Source organism: Tribolium madens, unplaced genomic scaffold, assembly GCF_015345945.1.
Source record: "Tribolium madens isolate multiple individuals breed KSU strain unplaced genomic scaffold, Tmad_KSU_1.1 Scaffold_3;HRSCAF=73;Tcas5.2_LG2, whole genome shotgun sequence".
Lineage (NCBI taxonomy): Eukaryota > Metazoa > Arthropoda > Insecta > Coleoptera > Tenebrionidae > Tribolium > Tribolium madens.
The window spans coordinates 6,177,454-6,198,149 of NW_025401006.1; the positions used below are offsets into that span (position 1 = coordinate 6,177,454).

General features: G+C 38.8%; 1 protein-coding gene across 1 annotated transcript in view; it reads right to left on the reverse strand.

Moving 5' to 3' along the window:
* LOC123006949 (transducin-like enhancer protein 4) overlaps positions 1 to 20,696 on the reverse strand; it is a 53,793-nt gene continuing 33,097 nt past the window's right edge. The window contains exons 6-13 of the mRNA XM_044401903.1: positions 20,391 to 20,628; positions 16,437 to 16,462; positions 6,477 to 6,578; positions 4,402 to 4,747; positions 4,175 to 4,352; positions 2,043 to 2,292; positions 1,366 to 1,989; positions 1 to 1,064 (exon numbers count right to left, since the gene is read on the reverse strand). Coding sequence (XP_044257838.1) covers positions 957 to 1,064; positions 1,366 to 1,989; positions 2,043 to 2,292; positions 4,175 to 4,352; positions 4,402 to 4,747; positions 6,477 to 6,578; positions 16,437 to 16,462; positions 20,391 to 20,628 — 1,872 coding nt within the window. The 3' untranslated portion in view covers positions 1 to 956. The remainder of the gene's footprint in view (positions 1,065 to 1,365; positions 1,990 to 2,042; positions 2,293 to 4,174; positions 4,353 to 4,401; positions 4,748 to 6,476; positions 6,579 to 16,436; positions 16,463 to 20,390; positions 20,629 to 20,696) is intronic.

Consider the following 20,696-nt stretch of genomic DNA (forward strand, 5'->3'; position numbering starts at 1 on the left):
TTAAAATGCAAGTAACATAAGTTTTATTTTCAATTGTATGATAAAAATACATTTGTTTGGGCTATTGTTTGCTTGTGTTGAGGTATGAAAAGTTCATGTAGTTGGTCTATTGTAAGTTTGTATCGTGAATGAACACACCATGAATTGACGTGTACATAATAACACGACACGTTAATCTGCGCGATGTTATCTTGTACACGCCACTGAACAACGTATTTATTTAGAAAGGTAAAGCATTACCTATTCGTCTCATATCTAGATATTAAAATTAAGATCTGTATTAAAACAATTGCATGTTAAATATTAAAAAATAAAAAACAATAATATATTTTTCCAATTATCTACAAATCTCTAACATAAATTTTTAGACGTATTAAATGCTATCTAAACGAACCGAAACACATTAATTTACACAAAGGTACTAAGTTTTGCACATGCAAAATTGGAGCAAATTTGTGTAGGCAACACTGAGATACTTTTTAAATTTTATTATCGACACTAGGATTAATTACAAATATATAGATAATATACATTTGTGTTCACGTTTCGTTTTATTCTTCAAGTCATGCTTCCTGCTACATATTAAATAACAAATAAAAAACAAAGTGCACAATGCTCTTATCGGTGCTATTTACAACCTCCTCAACGGAAAACTCTTACAAAATCATAAAAAAATTAAGTATTGATGTCGATTTAACAACATTCTTATTCAACAAGGTAGCTGTAAATCATGTCAAAGAATCGTTATTTACAATGAAGCATGGTTTTATTCAATTGTCATGGAGATCACTGAATCTAAGAATAAAATCTAGTATTTTCACATCAGATCACTAATCTTGCTGTGACTGTTTTCATATGTTTATTACACATAATTATCACATTTTTTTCTTCAATTTAAACTACACGGACTCAGCGTTCGGCACTGAAGTTATAGAAAAAAACTACTGGTTTATTCTTCAATAGATAACTTCGTACACTGTCGCCTTTTTGTCCCCGGATCCGGTCACAATGTACTTATCATCCGCAGAAATGTCACAACTCAGTACACTCGACGACTCTTTCGACTGAAACGAAACAAAGCAAATTAGATTACAATTGGTCAAAATAACAAGATATATACATACGTTGTCAATTAATAAAAGTTATTTCTGACACCGTATATCCGTATATCAAACCTAAACAGTTTGTTTATATTGGCAAAAAAGTGTCGATAATTATTTGACAAAAGTCTTAAAAATAGCCATTTTAATTGTACTTCAACAGTTAGTTAATTTTCAAAGAGTGTTATTTTTTTACTTTGTGAATAAACGGTTTCTGTTATAGTGTTTATCATTATCCAAGTTTTATCTGTGGCAACTTAATTACCTGGAATATGCTGGCCCCATAAGGCGTCCTCCACGCATTCAACAGATTATCCTTCCCGGTCGAGACAAACCACTTCCCGCAAGCGGCAAATCTCAAACTCAACACACAACTCTCGTGCAAATGTAACTGGTATTTGTCCGGTTTGGTGGCATGAAGCACTTCAACGTTCGAATTCTCCATTCCGACCGCCAACCACTCGCCCGTGGGACAATACCCCAATGAGAAAATCTGCGAGCTAAAGTCGTGCTGTTGCAATTGCCTTCCTTCCCTCAAATCCCAACTTCGGACCGTATTATCCAACCCTCCAGTCCACAACTTAGTGCCGTCGGCGGAAATGTCGATACAGGAGGCCCCATCGGTGTGTCCTTGGAACTGGCGAACGAGAGTCTGGTTGTGGAGATCCCACACGGCGATGTGACCATCCGAACAACAGCTGAAGCAGACTTTCGAGTCGGGGCTGATGGCCAGAGCGTAACAAGCCGGAGCACTCGATGTCAGTTCGGCTTTTATCCGGGGTGTGGGGCTAGCCAAGTCCCAAATCGACAAATTGCTGGCTTCGCCCCCCACGATGAGGGTGCGGCCATCGGGGAGAAGTTTCACAGATCGAATGTAATTATCACGTTGCTGCAAATAAATTAAATTACATTAATGATTAAAGACAGTAAGTCTCTACGAACCAAACAATCTAATTGTGATACCGGACTCTTGGATCCAGGCTGACTTATATCCCAGACTTTGACGCAGCCTTTACCACCGGTGTAAACGTATTTCGTTGGGTTGGATATTGTCACTGCACAAACCACTTCGCCATGACTCAAAGTGTTTATCTGGCGGGCGTGACGGGGAATTCCGGGACCTATTAACGCGTCCGGAGGGAACGGAACGGGCTGCATCTGGCCGTCGGCACTAACGTGGAACGAGTAAGCGCTGCAAAAATAATTTTTTGATTTATTGTTACAAAAAAAGAATATCAGATTATTTAAAAAGACAACACCACACTTTTTGCAGTCATACAGCCAACAGTTTTAAAAATTGCATTTTTTAAATGACACACCAAGTGCTTTGTTATGAAAAATAATAATTTTATAAATCTACCTTGACCTTGCTCCTAATTAAATTCTACAAACAAAGTCAGATTTAACAGCATCAAAACCAGAAGTAAAATAATAGTCCATTCAACGACGAAATTATAGAATAAAGGTCGAAAACAGAATTTTTGACTTCAAGATTGTATTTGGATTAGTTATTAAGAAGTAAACATACTCAAAGTCCCCGATCCACTAAAGGTCCCCAGAAAACGGTACGAGTTACGAAAAAAATGTTCAAAGTCTATAAAAATTTTTACAAGATCGTCTTCTCGGGTTTTTGTATCTCAAATTATTTTCGAAATATTCGCTAGTAAATATCGCACTCTAAAACTATTAATGAATTAACGTAAAGATTGCTAAAAAGTTGTAAGCATTGTGATTGGCCAGTTTAAAGTCGGCCATTATAATAATGTAAAAACCCAATCAGTTTAGATTTTTGGATTCATTCAAGAATTTAATGAAGTGATGTGATTGGTCCGTTTGAGGTCGGCCATTATAAAAACGTGAGAAGCCAATCACTTTAGATTTTGGGATTCATTCAAAATGTAGTGAAATTAATTCCGTTTTGCATTCATTCGTAAAAATAGTTAATTACAATTTTTAAAATGTTAGTGTGTGACTGTGTGCCCTTTATGCGCTCTGGGCTCTCTTTTGTGACCATTATGAGTAGGTATATTGTGACGGAAAGTCTGCACCTTACGTTTCATTGAACTGGATGTGGAAATAAACCGAAATATTTGTGTTTTACCCAACCTGTACGCTACAACATAAACTGGCGACGAGGATACAGAAGTGAAAATGTTTTTCGATTATGAACATTTGCAAGAAGTGAAACATAACCTCACTTTTTTGACTTCCTTGGGGCCATATAGGAAGATACGAAAAAACTGTTTTCTACAGTACAATTTGCAATCTGGAACTAATAATCCGTCACAACCCCTTTTCTGTAAACTTGATATTTAAGCACCATGATGCTAAGTGAGACAAAAAAAAGAGTAAGTACCTACGACTTTGCTATAGGATACCTCAAAAACTATTTAATATCGAGAAAAACGTCTTGTAGGAAATTTTATAAACTTTAATTTAGTGTATGACCATTTTTTCGTAACATGCATCGTTTTGAAAATATAAGAGAGAATCTAAGTATAAAACGGATAAGTATACTCTTTTTTATATTAATGTGCATCAATTAGGTTGTAAAAGTCTAAATGCATCTTTAATTTAAAGGCTACTTCATACAAAAAATGTCATTAATGTCATTCAGAACAAATTCAATCACATCAGTAATGACAAATATCTTTAAGTTTGCTACCCTATATTAATTACGCTGTTAATTTTAATAATTTTTTTGCTACCTGAGGTACATTTTTATTTGAAAAAATAATTTTTACGGATGATTGAGGTTAGAGTTGTTTGAATTTTCGCATGGTTGCCACCGTAAAATTATCCCTTTCAACGGTTACTTCGATGCACAGTAATATGAAAACGAGTATAGGTATTTCTGACTTTGCAATTCAAATTTTAAACTACTAAAATAAATATTATAATGGTATTGTAGATTTACTTTCAAACACTTATTTTTCCCCAATTAAAAATGTTACAGTACACCTACTTTGCGAATTTTTTTAGGAACATAATCTTTTTATCTGCATAACTTTATTTCTTTTGTGTTGTCTTTTTCAGTAAAGTACAGTTTACGGAAATGTCTTTTCAAAACTTACGGCTTTCCCCCGGGAATGCCCCCGAGGCCCGGCACCACGGGCGCCCTCATCTGCGAATGTGGATCATAGCCCACTTGCAACGGCGGCCGCGGATAATTATTCAAAGCAGGTGGAAGATTATTATGAAGTCCACTGTAAGCCCCCGCCGCCGCAGCTGCTTGTAGATCATGTGGCGCTCCTGAAACCATCAAATTATGCAAATGGTCACTCTTATACACCTCCATTACCATTCGACATGCCGGCGAGGTACGGCGGGTATTGTCCCAACGCTGGCGGTTTGACCACCGGTTTGAGGCCACTGGCGGCAGACGACGACCCCGCCGCCGACGTGGGAGTAACACTTTTCGAAATGGGAGTCGATGGTTTATCTCCGTCGAGTTTTTTCGTCGAAGGCGTTGAAGCGTTGCTGGAGGTACCCGAGCGCGGACTGTGGGGCCCTGGGTGCTCCTTTTTCGGGACGAGTTTATCGATACCGTTCTCTCGCGGGGACGTTGTGCCGTTAGGGGGCGAAACGGGGTCCTCGGAGGCGTCGTCCACCACCAGATCTTGATCGCTCTTTTCACCGTCGCTGTGCTGCAAGCCCAAACAGAAGTCAAAAACCGAAAATTAACTTGAAAAAATTTCGTGGAGAAATTTTTTCTTCACATTGCTTGTTTTAGTAAATTAGTTTTGGGTTTAGAAAGCCGAAGCTTGTTAAACGACTTTGAAGCATTCCATTTGTCTGTGATACTCGGATTAAAAAGTTAAATGAGAGATGTAGAATTTATAACGGTGGCGTGATATCAAGATATCAAACAGACACTGTAACGGCCTATTATATGGTAAATAGATCGTACTTGTCGCAAAATGTTAAGTAGCCTACGCGTTGTGCAGACGGCTGGCTGCAGGCGGGAGGTGCAGTCGTTGGGACTCCTCACGGACAGTTTTATCGTACTATCACAAATCACACGAATAGCTGCATGTCGTGTACTCCTGTCCTTAAATATACATTCATGAGACGAGAGAAATCACGACCGAGAAACGACTATTTGCTGATTAGAATTCGATTCAGGAAGCTGTCAAATGAGGAGACTTAATTCCAATATAATTTAAGGCCTGACTTCCCTAACTGGAAGACATTAGGTGGCGCCACTACTTATTACTCGCCAAATTAAGCGTTTCGTATACAGAAATGACCAATTATGCTAAACACAGGATTATAGTTTCCGTCGTTTATAACCTACAAGAAAATAAAGTTTCAGATAGAATCACAGAAAGTGATGTTAAGGAAAATTCAAATTTCCCGGCCTCTCAACAAAATAAATAAAATATGTGAAACTAGAGTTTAACCTCGACACTTTTAGATCATGATTCCTGATCTGATAACCAAAATTACAAAAATATGTAGTTTAAAGTAGAAGATTCACTTTACGATATGCCATGAGAAAAGTAAATACGACTCACGATTACATTATAAAAAAATTAATAAAATAAAAAATAAATAAAATTCCACACTCTGTTAACTGGCAGAGGTTAAAAATTTGAGAAAATATTTTTCCAGCTTGTGTCCTTGGTTATTTTGATTAAGTTGATATGAAAATAACAATCTGTGTTCCGCCTTCGCGTCGTCATAAAGTGTAAAAAATAATAATGTGTGAAAATTTTCGTAAAAAGCTTAATTTATTCGCGGCACATTTCAGCCAGCGCCTGAAAAAATCAACACTGTCATAAATAATAATCTTAATGGTTAAAATTATTCCTCTCAAAGTTTATGGTTTGACCATCGTAAAAATCAAAGCCCAACTTGTAATTAATTTCGCGGTGCAAACCTTGACAACATTTACATTTTAATAGCATTTTATATCGTCGTAAATAATTCTTTATTTTCACAAATGCCAAAGAAATTTATATAAAAATAATAGTTTCAATCTCCATTGCGGTAGTGCCATTTCGAGATGTGCAATGCAAGTGCATCTCACTTTTATTATTTAGGTCATGTGGCTTTGTAATTTCGAGATGTACTTTCTTGAAATGCTTGTTAGGCGAGTAGTGGTGACGTCTTTCCTGCAACCGTTTTACATTTTAATAAAACATTGAATGCATTTAGTGCACGTCTCGTTTATTTCATCTTATGTTTATGTCTCAAGCTGGGAACTGCATTACGTAAAAATAGAAACCAAGACTGCAATTTGAAATTTATCTTCGCAAATAAAACCGCGAGCCATCACATGACACTCATTTTTATTTAGCAACTAAATGAAAAATGAAACGTTGAGAAATTTATTAGTAGGTTAAAATTGAAACTACGTACTTTAATACTTACGTGTCCCATGTCTTTCTCCTCTTTCTTCGGTTTCTTGTGTTCAGATTCTTGAGGTGTTCGGGGGCGGTACTTCTCTCGCTCGGCAGGAGATATCGAATTCCGCTGCAAATTCAAACCAGATCTGTTTATAAGTGGTCAAACCAGTTTTGTTTTAACTAGTTATAATGTACTATACAAATTGTAGGAACTAGAAACCGGTTTTGCTAGTTTTGAGAAACTCGCGCCGCATTTGTGCATTATTAGTAAAAGTACCTATTCAATTAATTAACAAAAGCGTCGGAATGGCATTAAAGTAACCGGGAATTGTAGTCGCGAACGTACTGTTAATAATCCAGTAAATGAGGCGTCTGTCGCGATGAAATAGGTCATGGAAGCTTTGGAGTTTTACAACCCCTCTCCGTGTGTTCCGGGCAATTTCTCGTGCGAGCTTCGAGTCGATGAAGCTTTTATTTCCCCTGGGGAATTTGTCCAAGTCGAGAAATGAAACTATACCGAACCGAAACACGTATTTTGTCACCGGGATGTCTGAATCCGATCGAGAAAAAAACAGAGAGAAATGTTCACCTTCGGATCTACCGCATATGTTACCATCAAATATTTGTTCGCCAACTTTTGATATAATGGAAACGGAGATGGCCGTTCCAAACTTCGTAATTGCCAACAAGGATCGATAAAGTGACAAGATTTCTAATAAATATAAATATGGAAACATGATACATCACTGAGAATGGCACCGCGAGACGCCTTTACACCCCTTGAGTGCGGTTTTATACCCTCCCACAAGAGCACCACGTTTTCCAAGGCTTTATGTAACATTCAACTGTCACCTGTACCGCGCCGTCCCCGTAAATACCCCTAGATATATTGCGGAGTATCGCCGGAGAATACGAAAACGTCTGTTGGATATAAATTATGTGTTTATCCTTGTATTACCGATGTTCTTTTTGCATACAAACGTCCAACTTGTAGTTTTATTTCCACGAGATTTACTCAATATGCTGATTCGACTGCCGGCAAAAAACCCTTTCACAGCCAAATGGGTATTAACAACGATTAACATAATCGCCTTCAGTCGCGTAAATCGCTTCCATTCGCTATGTCTGTAAATTGGTTTCATGGCCTTAGCCAGGAGACTGATTATTGTCTTGTCCTCATTCCTGCCGCACAATTAATATGCGCAAATGTTCATTAAGCGTGTATGAGGCTTTTCCGAGTAGCTATTAATTTTTATTATCCCATTCAATGACGATCAAAGCAACTTTAATTCCAGTACTTGCAAGGTTAGATCAGTATTTCACTAAATGTTTAATTAAACGAAGATTAAAGATGTTTTAAATTGGAAACTAATCACGTCGACCTAAAAGTGTCATTTCTAATGAGAGCATACTATTTTAATTTTTGTTGCTGTCACATATCGAAAATTCAATTATTGAATTCGGAATCAAAGAGTAGGTAATTAATCCCGTCATGCGAGTGGTATATCGTTTGATTTGCAAATTCATAAATCATAGCACAATAAATCAATTCGATTAAAACTATAGCAAACACATAATGAACAGGTTTATCAAGCGCAATTTATACCCGTTTCGAGTGGAACCCAACATGTACCCAATGTGTACCAGGTAAATCGCAGCTGCCAACAAACCGTTTTCACGTCTGCAATAATCATTCGGCCGGACCACTGAACCGGAAAGATAGGGTGACGAACCGGCTTTAATACATACAAATATTGTGCGTATAAATTGTAAGTATGTCTCATTTCACTCCACACCGATTCGTAGTGCAGATCGCTTCGCTTATAATTAATCGACGATTTTTATAGTGGGGTTGGACGCGAAGCAGCGGTGAGATGTAAGTGATGGCGCCAATTTAGAATTTTCATTTTGGGTTTTACACCGACAGCTCTATTTCCTTCGAAAAGAGGGCGCTATAAAATGTGAAACTCATTGTCCTCCACCCGAGTGAAAATGTTTAATAGATAAAGATATCCCGGTCATAAAGCCTGAAAGCCGGTAGCAATGTTTATAGCTTTGCTAAAAACATAAACCATAACTTTAATATTTCTGCATATATACCGCAAGATGTAAGAACGTCGCTGAAAATACACACATTATTTTCGCATTCTTATTTTCATCGACATACTTTGTAATCTCCCGTCGGATTCGTGGGAGGAAACATCTACATAATGTAAATATTTTGTGATAAGTTTTAGATGAATTTCCAGACAGGAAATTGTTAATCGTTTCAGGGATAAATCATTTCGGTCAACATTTTAAAATGATGACAATGAATCCATAACAGGGCGCTAAACTAGTAAAGTGCACGACGAATGGGGAAAGCTAACTTTATTGCCGTGGCTGTACAATAGGGGCCATTCAAATGCGAGGCACATATAATAACGTGGACTTTATTGTTTGTAGTGCCATCCTGTTCGCTCTCTCGAGAAAATAAAACTGCCACAAATCTCCTGCTTCGCTCGAGGGTCCCTTCTTTTTCCTCTACACCCTTCACATTATCACGATGTGGAAACGACCAAACTCACGAGAGGCCTAATTCACACCCATCCAAAAAAATTAAAGCATTTCCAAAGTCAAAACATTCATTAAATCAGAAACAGTCGGAGAATATAAAGTGCAGTTTCGCTCGACCGCACAAAAGGTTCGTGATTTGAAACGGCGCTTAATATAGGGACGACGTACAACACACAATATAAAAGGGTCGGAAGCGGCCGGATTTAACAATAGATTAGAGCACGTCACTTTACAACGCGGTCTGCCTCTGGCAGAAGAATGTGCTAGTTTTTCCGCGGCCTGTAAATTGATTAGGGGCTGAAAGCCGGTGCGATTTTTCAGGGATGACTCGATTACTTTAGACGGTGCGTTTGAATGGATGCTATTCATTCTAATTTACTACAAGCAACTTTCCAGCCTGAAACTGAGGAGACTGTAATCGTATTAAGATAAATTAACGAAGGAGACTGACTCATCCACCAACTTACGCCACCAATTAATCTTAAAAATTACACTCCCTTTGAGAACACAATAAATTTTTATCACTCCAAAAATATCACCTAATTGTTGACGAATATTCGCGTATTCGCTTTTTGCCTTAACTCTCGTTGAATATTTAATTTGAAGTTATGTGATGTAAGTATAACGTGTTCGCAATGTCACTTCAGACGCCTTCCTCTGTATAACATATTCTTACAACACACGAGTGCAAGTCGTTTGACTTCGCTCCGTTACATCAAATATTTATGGTTCGTCGGAGCGTTTATATTCCTATGAGATTTTTACTGGAAAATTTACAGATGGTATAAAAACTCATTCATGTTATTACCTTTAAATATTTGGTATCTCTTTATTTCCTCTCGAATATATTCAAGTTTCTCGACGATAAAACATTTTACGGCTACCAATTCGTGTCAATAGTTTTAATGCTGCCATCATCGGAAATCGGTTTTAATTGAGTTTTCGGCGGTATTTTTCGGCGACTAATTGATTCGTTTAAATGGTTAAATATTCGCGTTGGATAAAATCGAGCTAATTAGCACATCGAGGCTGTGTAAAGTTAACAAAGAGCAAGCGTTTGGCATTTCGCGTGAGCGTTGAAAAATCGCAACACTAAGTTTGACATGTTTTAAGCAGACTGTGACCCTGTGTGCAAAAATGACGAGTAAAGTGTCACATTCTCGTGCTGTTTTGTGTACAAAATGAAAAAGCAACCAACTTTTTCAAAAGCCTTTGATCATTCGTACTCTCGACGCGGCACATAGAATGCAGTTCGCGCTCCAGCACATAGGAGGCGACAAATGCTCGCACAGATGAAAGAGCAGAATTCTGAAGGTTCAATTATGCTAACGTAATCACCCAAAAACACACACTTCGTTTTATAATAAGCCAGTGTGGATTATGGAATTCGCTCGCTGGTCGCTTTCAGTTCGCTCGCTCTTAAAGCCAATTTGCGATATGTATTACAAATTGCTTGATTTGGTTGCGTTGGCACTTGGCCAAACGAGATTTTTATGTAGTGTCGTTTAGGAATGTTGCCAGCAGTGCGACTGAATCCCAAAGTTGGGATTATTAGAAATTTCTCTGATAATGTTGAAGATAAAATTGATGACAGTGTGTTTGTGCTTTTAACAATTTTTGTTGAATAGTAAATAACGAAGTGCAGCCATGTCAGCGATAATTTATGGTTTACAAGAGTATTAACTATTATCTTTCAGGGCCCCCCATTAATTGAAAGTAGATAGCATCTATCATAAATTATGACTAAATTGTTATGTGTAAGTTAAAAGTGTTGCGAGTTAATTATACTGAGCGGTAACATAAATGAGTATTCCCGAAACTGATTAATGATAATGTATAGTTTAGTTGCCTCCCTTTAATAATTATCTCCGGTTATCAGGCAACTTGGAGTGGTTTTATTGCTGATAAAAATGCAGTCCGGAATCGGTTAAACAGCAGTTAATAGTCAGCGACACCGTGAGTCAATATTAATTATTCAATGATCTCAAATTGAAAACTGATTTGCGCTTGCGAGGGTTGTGTTTATGCGGTGCGCCCGATCTCTTAATCTCTCTCAATTACCCCCGGCGAGTTTCGCCGCTCCCAGTCATCTCACCCCTTGTTTCGCTCCCGCAACGCCCCCAATTAAAACTTGTTCCGTGCGCACTTTTCCGCCGCTGGTTATGCAACCAGGCATGTTGAGGGTCCCACAGTTTTTACTCGCAAAACACGGATCCATGAATAGTAACATGCGTCAGCAAAACACGCCACGAGAGCGTTATTAGTTATTACAAGGGGACAGGCTGCACCATTAAGCAACATATTGTCCATTATGGGGCATAAGCGAGTCACTTAGGGATGATTCACGCTCACCCTCGATTATGACAACGGCATGGAATTTTTTCTGTGTCGATGAGGAAACAAATTATTTTAATTTTCTCGTTTCACGCCGGAGCCAAATCTCGGCCGAGCCACCCTCCGTCGGGGATTAAAATCGCACCTTTTTATCATCGCTAGTTGTGTAATATTTTTTCATTCCCCCTGTCTGTATCTAATCCATTTAGAGTCCCTATCCGCCCTTGCCGGCTGTCAGCTACGCTTAATGCCGCGCTTTATTTCCATCCGACAAACCCCACAGCAACGGTAAATAAAGAACGAACCGAAGATGCTAGACCTGCACTTTCAATTTACTAAATTGAAACGCCGCATGTTTTCTCGGAGAGAAACGAAAAATACTGATTTCTACTGATAACAACATCACTTCAATATGTCTACAAGCAAAATCATCTGTCGTCGCATAAATAAAACCTACACGACATTTCATATTTTCCTCCTCAAGTTGGCGAAATATTTTTTTCAAAATATGCCAAATCCCCTTACAGTGACAATTGATTTTAGAACATAAAACAGAGTTAAGTATTAAAAATTTATGTAAATACAGTACAAAATTATAAATCGTTCAAAAATTCAGTGACAATTAAAATGCACTTATTGAAAAAAATGTATATTAAAAGTTCGGAGTTTTTGGGGTGGTAGTGTTTGCCTCATCTAAATTGGTGTGAAAAAGAACCATTCCAGAAATTAAACAAAAGACAAGGAAAAATCTGTAAATGGTGACTAAGACTCTTATGTAATCTGTAAAAAATGAATAAAAAGTGTTGGTCTTCTGGAGACCGGTTTCACGCATGGGGACGACAGGAGTTAAATGGTGTGTCGGTGTGAAGTGGAGCGAATAAATCTCTTGTGGCTGGCATAATGCAGCATAAACTATGCATAATAATAAAGGTCCGGATCGCGTCTTGCGTGCGGTATAAAATTTCTTGAAGGAGTTGTTGGTGTCGAGAATCGTCCTTAGCTTTAGGTCTGGCCGCAGCGCAACCGCGAAGCAACTACTCGCAGAGCGACTGTGAACAATTTACCCACTTTGCGAGTAGAAATTAGGACTGGGAAGTGCGACTCCTTTCATAAATTACACAATTACGGCGACGAGGGTGTGAACATCTCGAATGGGGTAAGGCAACGACACCCTCGAGGTGCAATTATACTCCAGATCCTTCAAACAACCCCTTACAAACCCATCTGGCTGCTACGAGCGCTTGGAAGACAAAAGGCCTCGTTACCGGCAAAAAATATTTTCTGGAATTCTAAACTCGAGAGCAGTTTTCTTAATTTAATTAAGGCTGAGTTATGGCAGCGCTCGCGAAGAAGAGGTTTCGTGAAATTTAATTTGGGTAACTTAGTATTGTCACAAGTTTAAATCGTATTCCCCTTCTTTGCGACTGGGGTTAATTTGGTAATTCACTGCGAGAATGCATTAGATTCTAAACTTTCAAATTCATTATTCATTTTACGTACTGTTTCTCATTTACATAAATGCGTTTCTTGCCTCAAATACGAATCGCAACACTCCAACATTCATTTTTATTAGCGCTCCCCAACATCAACAATCTACTCCTTTTTGCAAAAACTAAATTCAATCTTCGATGCTCTATTTGAAAATGAAAAATCAACATTGTTCTAATTACCAATGTACGTGCAATAAAAAAGATTAAATAAAATTCACTCCAGGTGGAAATTTGGACAGTTTCACACGATTGCACATTTATTTAGTTCATTTGATAGAGTCTAGTGTCCGCGGTCGGAGTGGGGGTGGTAGAGTGGGGAAGGTATCGCATACGTACTCGCTTGGTCGACTCCAGATAATTTCGTTCTTTAATTGGGAGAATAGTTGGTTGAAACTCAATATTTGTACGAACAAGTTGGAAGATTCCTGTTAAAATTCAGTTTAGTTGGCGAAATATTTGTGCATCTGAGAGCAAAATGCCGGATGTTTTCGAGAAGGCTGCGAGACGAGGGTGAGAAAACGGGGGTTGTAAGGGTTTAGAGACGTCTTGTGCAGCCGCGAGCACAGTAGAATGTAATTAAAGCAGCACCACTCTCTCGAGGAAGTCACACATTTAATTAACCCGAGTTGGCGCGTAATCGCGATGTTAATGGAGACGAATATTTAATTGCATCGTTATTGCTCTTGATGGATTTCTGTTGGATCGATTTCCGATGAAAAAAAAACGCGATGGTTGATTTTTAAATTTGTTAATCGGTTGTTGGTTTTTGTGTGTCGACTCCACCTGAAATGTAAAACAATATCGCAGCGTTCGGCAAGCAATAAAATCCCCATCGCTGTTTGGTCAATTATACGCACAGAATAATTAACGAATTTACAGGGAGATACCAGTGTAATAACATGTGGGCATGGAATGGTCGAATTGATTACTGCTTTTGTAGTCGATCAGTGTTTCCTGTCGGACCAGAAATTTATGACCCGGTAAATTAGGACCAATGCGCCACATTAACATCTGTCCACGCATATACCACAGCGTGTTTACGAGCCAACCGCATTTTAATGCCTCTTCTTAACGTTAATAATCTAAGCATGCGATCAGACGAAATTTGCTCTATAAAATGCAGGAGATAACGCCCTCTACAAGTAGAGACACATTTAATCACGCGACTTAAACACGAACAGAGTTGAGGAAGTCGCGGTTCTAACTCATTTACAAAGCGATATTAACTCGGGGGCGTGCGTGAGTGGACTTTCCACTCGATAATTACACTGCGTTAAAGTACATATCCATTTATTAATTATTTATAAATATGTAATGAACCGGGAACACGACAACTAATTAATATCAATAATAAATTCAGTTCGTTTAACTAACCTGTGTTTTGTTTCCCTTTCAATTGTAGAATTATACGTTATTTTCTATACCAATAATAATAATTGATCGTTTTCCATTTAACGACGAGAAATTATTGTCTGATCGGGAGTTGCGCAAACTTAAAAATTAATCAAATTTGTCTTTCGCTTTTGCCACGATGTTGCGAACGCTAATTGGACTAATTTAGAACCGTTATTAATGACAGCAGTGGCACTTGTTGAACTGTTACTTTCAACTCCACAGACGGCTCAAGAGATGGTTTATAAGACCTAGAAGTCAATATTTGGTAAGTCAAGATGTGTTTCGCTCGGTAAACATTTCTGTCGTATCCTACAATTTTTCTCAATGTCCAAACGAGAATATGAGTGATGACTCCCCCCACCAGTCTCTGTATAAGCGGACACAAGTCATCAGTTCGGCTTTGGTGCCAAAACCTCTTAACATTTCTGTCAGTATCGTCGGGTTGTCCCGCCGCCCCCAATAAAAATGTAATGTGCTGTGTAAACCGTCCGTAAGCGACGGCGTGGAGTGCAATGAACGGATAGCGCGCCCCCGACCGCAGCGCTCAACCCTAGCTGCGGTCGGGATGTAAACTTGTGTAGCGCCGCGGTCGAGTTGCGGTTTAGGGGAGAAACAAGACACCAGCGCTCAACTCCGCGTAGACAAATCCGGCCGCCGGCAGACGGGGATGTTAATAATTGTGAATGTAAACATCCACCATTCTCGTCCTTCTCTGATCCTCTTCGAAGATGTAGTTTGGGCCGTGATTCCGTGATCGCAAACTCTCACGGATGGATGTAGCTTGTTGCCTCGAGATTGGTGTGTTTTAGCATACAGATGTATGTAATATGTATACGTCTGTGCGGAAATCGTTCGGGTTGGGATTCGAATGGAATGCATATTAGAAGGAAGGTTTCCCAGAGCGGCAAGGCGACGATTTGAATGACCTTGGACGGTCCCCACTCCTAACACTCCCCCTATTGCATTATTAAAGTATAAAAAGATCAGCATCGGTGAGAAGCAATCAGTTTTGGAGTTTGTTTTGGTTCGGGGATTAATCCCCCCAATAAACCTCACCATCAATAATCCCGATACGCGGAATAAAAAGTCAATCAATAACCGTTCTCGCATCCTTCACTAACACGAACATAATGAACCATAAAACGTTCCTGCGGCCCAAATAAACTAAAATATAAAACCGGCAATATGTCTGTCGGTATATTGATACTATGGGAATCATCGTAAAACTTGAATGGCCTTATTCACTTTAACAATATGAAAAAGGGGGAAAAAGTGGTCGACAGTAAACCAGGGAGCCGAAACACGTAGCACGACAGCTGTAGAGGAGTGTGGGGCAGCCATGCCTTAGGGTTGTTAATGTTGTAATCGAGATCCAAGGGTGTGATTGCACGTGTCGAGGGTCGGCGCGGAAAGGGGATATTACGATCTGTCACTTGTCCAACCCTCCGAGGGCTAATTTGATCCCGAATTCAGGATAGCCTTTGTGTACATAATAGTTTCAAACCAGTGTAAATATTGAAACAACTCTTAGCTACCTCAGAACCGAAAAAAGTTTTCAAAGAAAAAAACCGTCGGATGTGAATAGGAAATGACTGAACGCTAGTTCAGTAAATTGTTTCAAGTCAATCGACACTGTCACCGATCATGCAACTCTCGAGGGTGGAAACTAGGGAATACTTCAATAAGGGGTGACAAATCACTGGCGGGATTACAAGCGAACGCGCTTCCAAGATTAAGCCCCCAGTCATTCGAGAAGATTACGATAGCGGTGGAACATCCAATAAAGAGTGTTACTTCAAATCTTCTCATAACTTTTTAAATTTGTTTTTCATATAATTAATTCATACAAAAAACACTTTCAAAGCTAACAGCGAAAACACTTTACGGAGAGATTGTCACGTTATAAATTTTTTAGCTTATGACCAATCATATTCTTCTGCAAATTTGGATTGTGAATAATTAATCCACTAATGCATCGACTAGAGTTTCAGTTTTTAAAATGCGAATTGAAGCGATCCCAGCGAATGAAAGCGATAATCGTTGACTCTTTATTTGAAATGTTTCTATAGTAAAACGGGGGAAGTGGTGGCGCCGCCCCCAGTCGTGCATGCTAAATAAATAAAAGCGTATCGCTCCAGATGTCTGTATAATGCAAAAAAGCGTGGCAAAAAGCGTAATATAATGAAATTACGTATTCAATTGGTACTCACGTGACGCTCTTCGGCGGAGTTGATACCTGCAGGATCCATGGCAACAGCATCCAACAGCAAGCATCGTCCAATCGGCAGCAACATGGAACAATCGAGACGAAAACAATTGAGATAAAATGTACAGAACGTGTCGGTGTTTTTATAGCGCGGTGCATCTGTGAGCTTGTCGGATCTATGCTTTTGTGATTTGTACAAAAAGTACGTGACATGGAAAATGCATGGGAGATTCTTTTATTTGCGCGCGCTGCGGATGCGGTGAAAATAGACGCGAAACTTTACAAATTAAAATGCATTAAGCTGCGGATCATGAATAATAAATAATGTAAGTGCACGATGGGAAGCTCGTAAAGCCTCGACGATTTTTCGCGGAAAATAATCACGATAATGATTTTAATCGTCATTAGGAGAGGGATCAAAGAAGTGCCTTGCGTGACGTTTCGTGTATGTGTGTGAGCGAAGATCAAAGGCTGCAACCTCGGTCGGTAATTAGTAGGAAGAACAATGCATCCGTGAAGACAAAGAGGTAGGCAGTTGACAAGCTCTTAACTTTATTAGAGAATAAAACATCAACAAGATTAAGCAAACATCTTATTGCAAGAGTTGCACCTGCCATAATGAAGATGTAGATTAAAACAAAGCTCCCAAGTCACAATCCAAATTAATTAGTAGTTCTGCAGTTACAAAGCTGCCGTAACTTAATTCTCAATTAGGAGCCGGTTACGCCTGGCAAATCTATGAGCGAATGAACTCGTCTTTATACGGGCGAGGGAAAATAAGGTGTACGTCTGCACCCTCGCATTTCATGATTATTCTTCGAAAGCGGTGCATTGGGGCGGAATGAGACGCTCCTTACAATATCTGGTTGGCATGACAACACAGGCTGGATCTCTTTTCGCTTGCTTGCTTCCACTACATCATTTATGATTATGACGGAATCGAGACGGATGCACCACTTTTTATCTTAACAAATTGTTACACTAATACCAAACAACAATAAATAAAACGAGAAAATAAAATATTAAGTCAACCGAGCGAGTACAACACCTTCCTCACTCGCTGCTCAACTCCATTCCTCCCAACGCTACAAACACTATAAGAAGTGCGGTGCGGTGTCACAACACATGGCAGTTAATGGTTCTCCTAAATAACATAATTTTTATAAAAAAAAAACATTATTTAGTGTGTTTAATGCTTTATTTTTAATTCAAAAATTTAGTAAATTTACCTTAATAACTTTAATAGTACTAAATTCTATTAACTGTACTGGCATTAAATATGTAATAAATTTGTTAAAATCAAAAATAAAACGTTTCAAATTTATTTCGTTATTTTATTTCATTTAAATCTACAATTCGGATATGATTAAAAATGATGATAGAGGAGCTTGTTGTTTGTTTAATTTCTTCCAGCACTGATGAGATTTTATGTACAATTTAGCCAACAAGATTTAAAGACAATCTATTGTCGGTAATTTTTCAAAGGGTTAAATAAAAAAAAATGTGCTCCTATTTCCGTGAATGAGTCCTCACAATCTGCTTGTTCATGGCTTAGAAAGTCTTTGCGCCCCTATTGAAGCCGCAAGGCGAAGATTGAATGGGACTCGGGAAGATCTGCAAACCACCCCTTCTGACATAAAAAGTGTTTTCGATCTTTGTCCGTTTCTCAACAAGTGCGTCGTTCCGTCCTTTGCGAGCCCTCTCAAAGTAAAGAAGAGCTGAAGAATCCGTCGGAGTGTCGGTAATAGAGGACTCTGCCTAACTACCGTACACAAACGTTCCAAAGACGGCGCCTTTCAATGCAAATAAATTACTTCCATGCGAGCTCCGTATGCTCGATGACTTATCAGATTCTTTGATCTCGTCCGGAAATCCCTTAAAATGTAAATTCGAAAGTTTCCCCAGTCTTACTTTGACTCGTATTTATTAAATTCGGGGGAGATCTAACCGCGATCCGATCATCCGCACGTTTAATAGTGTTAAATATGAAAGTAATAAAACATCAATAATATTTACCGGCAACAAAATCCCGAATCCAATTTCATTTTCCGCCCTTGCTAAAAACTCCGCCGTCAACCCTTATCCCATAATATATTCCGTCTGATTTGGGGTTGTCGGTATAAAACCACCCGTTCGTAACCCGAGATGGAAATTCTAAAAATAATGCAAAATGCTCTTCGTTTCGCAGCCGAAATCTGGAGTGGAAACAGAGAAAGAGAGGGAATAAGCCCGAACGAGCGGAATTTATAGACACATTAGGTAACTTCAGAGCTTGATTTGGAAGCACATAAATTCACCACACAAAATTAAACTTTTTCACTTCTTCACATTCTCCAAGGACTCATTCATAAATCATGTAAAAGAAATATCGGTATTTTACACGATACTCTTATTAGTTTCCGGCGTTCCCAATGCAGGAACATTTCCTATTTATTATTTATGACACAATTTAACTTTTACTACTCTTCATACGGCCACAATTTCAAAAAAATCGTCTTGACACTAGAAGTCTAGCCCGGCGCATCCACCAATTTTAACTCTACTACTACTATTATTTTAAGTCTATAGTCCATATGTTTTGTATACCGACTCAAGTGCAAAAATTGTTAATTTATTTATATACTCTGTATACATTTCTCAGCGTTAATAATAAATCGTAATAACGAGTCGTCTAATGATTTAACAATTTCTCCTCGCCTCGAGATGAGCAAAGGTTCCGTAAAGTTATTAAAATAAACTGTGCTGATGGCAATATTGAACCAAAGGGTGAAACTTAAATAAGGAAATATGGCGATAATAACGATCATTAGCATGATAAATATTTATCATGCAAACATGACCAGCCAAGGAAGCAATTATTAATTTCCTAGCTTAATAACCTGTTTATTCATCTTCCGCTTCGTTCAATTAAACTCGAATGGAATCCAAAAACCCGAATGGTGAGAGTAAAGAAAGCGAGTAAAAAGTGTCGTTATTGATCGGTTCAATAAAAGAGACGACGAGTTAAAGAACACCCCAACATATTTGCTGACTCGCGCCGCCAAGTAGCCTTGTTGAGGATGAAATTAAAATCTCAAGAGCGGTGGAACATCAAGTGGGAGATGGGGAAGTATTTTGAAGGGTATTTTCATGAAGCATTTGCAAGCGAGAGACCCCGGTAGTCATTCCCTCATATCTAATTACAGCGCTGTTGGAAGCGACTTGTAAAATAATGGAAAGCGACACCCCGTTGCGACATAAAACATTTTTATTACTTTTTCTATTCGCTTATTCTTTAATAAGATTGCGAGGGTTTATTACATTTTAATAATAACGCAATTAAACGAAAGCTGTTTAAGGAAGTCATAAACTAGTCAACTATATGGATTTTATAACACGCCATTATCTCATTAACGACGAAAATAAATTACACCGAGATTTATTGAGACATAAAAGCATCGTCGATGCAACAAATACTCATAATTGAGCGTTATCAAAAAACGCCTGACCTATTTTTCCCGAGCATATTTTCCGGATGTTTCAAGTAGTGCATGAGCCTCATCAAACCTGAAACGTTACAACGATATAAAAGAGTACTTTATCAAGCTTCCCATTGAAACTTTTCACACCAAAGCTTCAAAGACCTAGATCATTAAAATCTCACAGCTTACGCGCACAAAAACCCCGACTTTTTTCCCCCAATACGAAAACTAGCGATGTCTTCCAACATAACGCGATTTGTATCGCATGATAAATCATATTTACGATGAGCAAATCAATAGAGTAAAAGCTCTACGAAAAAGAAACGAAACATTTCAATATATCTTTTTTCCTGTGACAAACGTTCCCGTCTTGTTTTATTACTTGAACCACGGTTCACAAACCATAAAACCCGGTCGAATTTTGTAAGAAAATAGTTTCGCGCTAGTGCTCTATTTGAATAATTTTATGCCTGATGGAAGCCGCTTAATATACTAACCGCTGTTCGATTTCACGTCGTCGGGACGATGTAGGTCAGGCTTGGAGGCGAGCATCGAAAGGGGATGCTGGCCAGGAGCTCCCAAAGCCCCCGAAAGCCCAAGAAGACTAGCTGCTGTGCTTGGAGGTGCTCCGGCGAGCCCGGGGTGAGGCATCATGGGAATGGGGGGCGCCGCATGGGCCGGCAACTGCTGGGCATGCATCTGCTGGAGCAGCCGAGGAAGGTCCGGCCTCTGTTGCTAAAAAAAACAAAAATTAAGAGTGAATAAAAGAGTTAATATCAGTTATAATTTTTTGCAAAAAAAAG